Consider the following 1,251-nt stretch of genomic DNA (forward strand, 5'->3'; position numbering starts at 1 on the left):
ATCTTTGGCATTTTTCTGCTAGCATTCCCTTTTTGATCTAGTTTTACCATGGTTCCAAGTCCTCAAGATGGACATATCTCTTCTATGCTTTACCTTCAATGTTCTTCTTGGAGCATCTGCTGACATGCTTTTTCTTCTCCTATTATTTTTGTAGGCTAAATTCCCACTTTTATCTAGGTTGAATGAAGCATATAGCGAGCTACCTCATTTCCAAAATGCTATGCCAGAGAACCAGCCAGATGCTCCCTCGGCATAGGGCACTTGTTAAACTAGTAACTTGATGAGGTCCATGAATAATGCTGAATGGTCCATCTGTTTGGTGGCTGGGAATCTGGAACATTATAGTGTTTCAATTGGTTTTTTCTTTATAAATATCAGTTTCTGCTTATGATTACTCCACCTCCCTGTTGCTGGAAGGGGGAAGTTGTGGAAAACAGTGTTGGATAAAGTCAAATGGCCATTGCTTAAACTGTTAAATCCAAACTCGGTTTGGCATTTGATGATTCTGTATGACCAATTATGTGTTTATTTTCCTTTCAGAAATCTGATCAAGATGATCAACTATTTTCACTTAGAGGAGATGCTTTATTAATAAAACAAAAGAAGTTACGAGAGATCTCCTTGTAGATCAATTTGATCAATTAACTTATATTAAAACTCACTATTTTCTATTTTCCGCCTCTCTCAAGTTCCATAGCAAACTCATCTACAAAAAGCTGCCACCAATGAAGCTTAAAGGTAACAACACCTTTGAGGCATAATATGTACTGATAAGTTATGTTGAGGGCTATGTGCTGTTCCTTCCATGATATGGCCTAATGATAATAAGGATAATTTAATCCAGAAGTTATTGTAACATGCAGAAATTGATATGTATGACATGTTTATCTGAAGTTTCATTTGAGTTCAATTTGGCGGTTATAATCTCTGATGTCCAGTTTCACATACACCATAATCTATCTGTCTGCAGAAAACCTTTTAGCTTAAATATTTCATTTAGATCATCTCTGCCCTTTTCTTGTGTGTGTACATAAGTATTTAGGTACGAATGTAGGTACATATATGTATGTATGTATGGGTAAAGAAATACGAAGGACGTACTGAGAGGGAGCCTGAGGGCAAGCATCCATGAACTAAATATTTGTGAACAAAATCCATCAATTCTTGCTTTTCGAAAGGACAAAAACAAAAACTGAGAGTTGGAAGAATCATTCTCATCCAAGTGTTTCTGAGAAATACAAATACCATTGA

General features: G+C 36.0%; 1 protein-coding gene across 2 annotated transcripts in view; it reads left to right on the forward strand.

Moving 5' to 3' along the window:
- Positions 1–674, forward strand: part of LOC110425963 (glutathione S-transferase zeta class-like) — a 3,975-nt gene extending 3,301 nt beyond the window's left edge. For both annotated transcript variants that reach the window (XM_021441049.2, XM_089785198.1), the window contains exon 10: positions 155–674. In XM_021441049.2, coding sequence (XP_021296724.1) covers positions 155–256 — 102 coding nt within the window. In that variant the 3' untranslated portion in view covers positions 257–674. The remainder of the gene's footprint in view (positions 1–154) is intronic.
- The last annotated feature ends 577 nt before the right edge of the window (positions 675–1,251 follow it).

This window comes from Theobroma umbraticum, unplaced genomic scaffold (assembly GCF_002168275.2).
Source record: "Theobroma umbraticum cultivar Fairchild unplaced genomic scaffold, ASM216827v3 scaffold_12.1, whole genome shotgun sequence".
Lineage (NCBI taxonomy): Eukaryota > Viridiplantae > Streptophyta > Magnoliopsida > Malvales > Malvaceae > Theobroma > Theobroma umbraticum.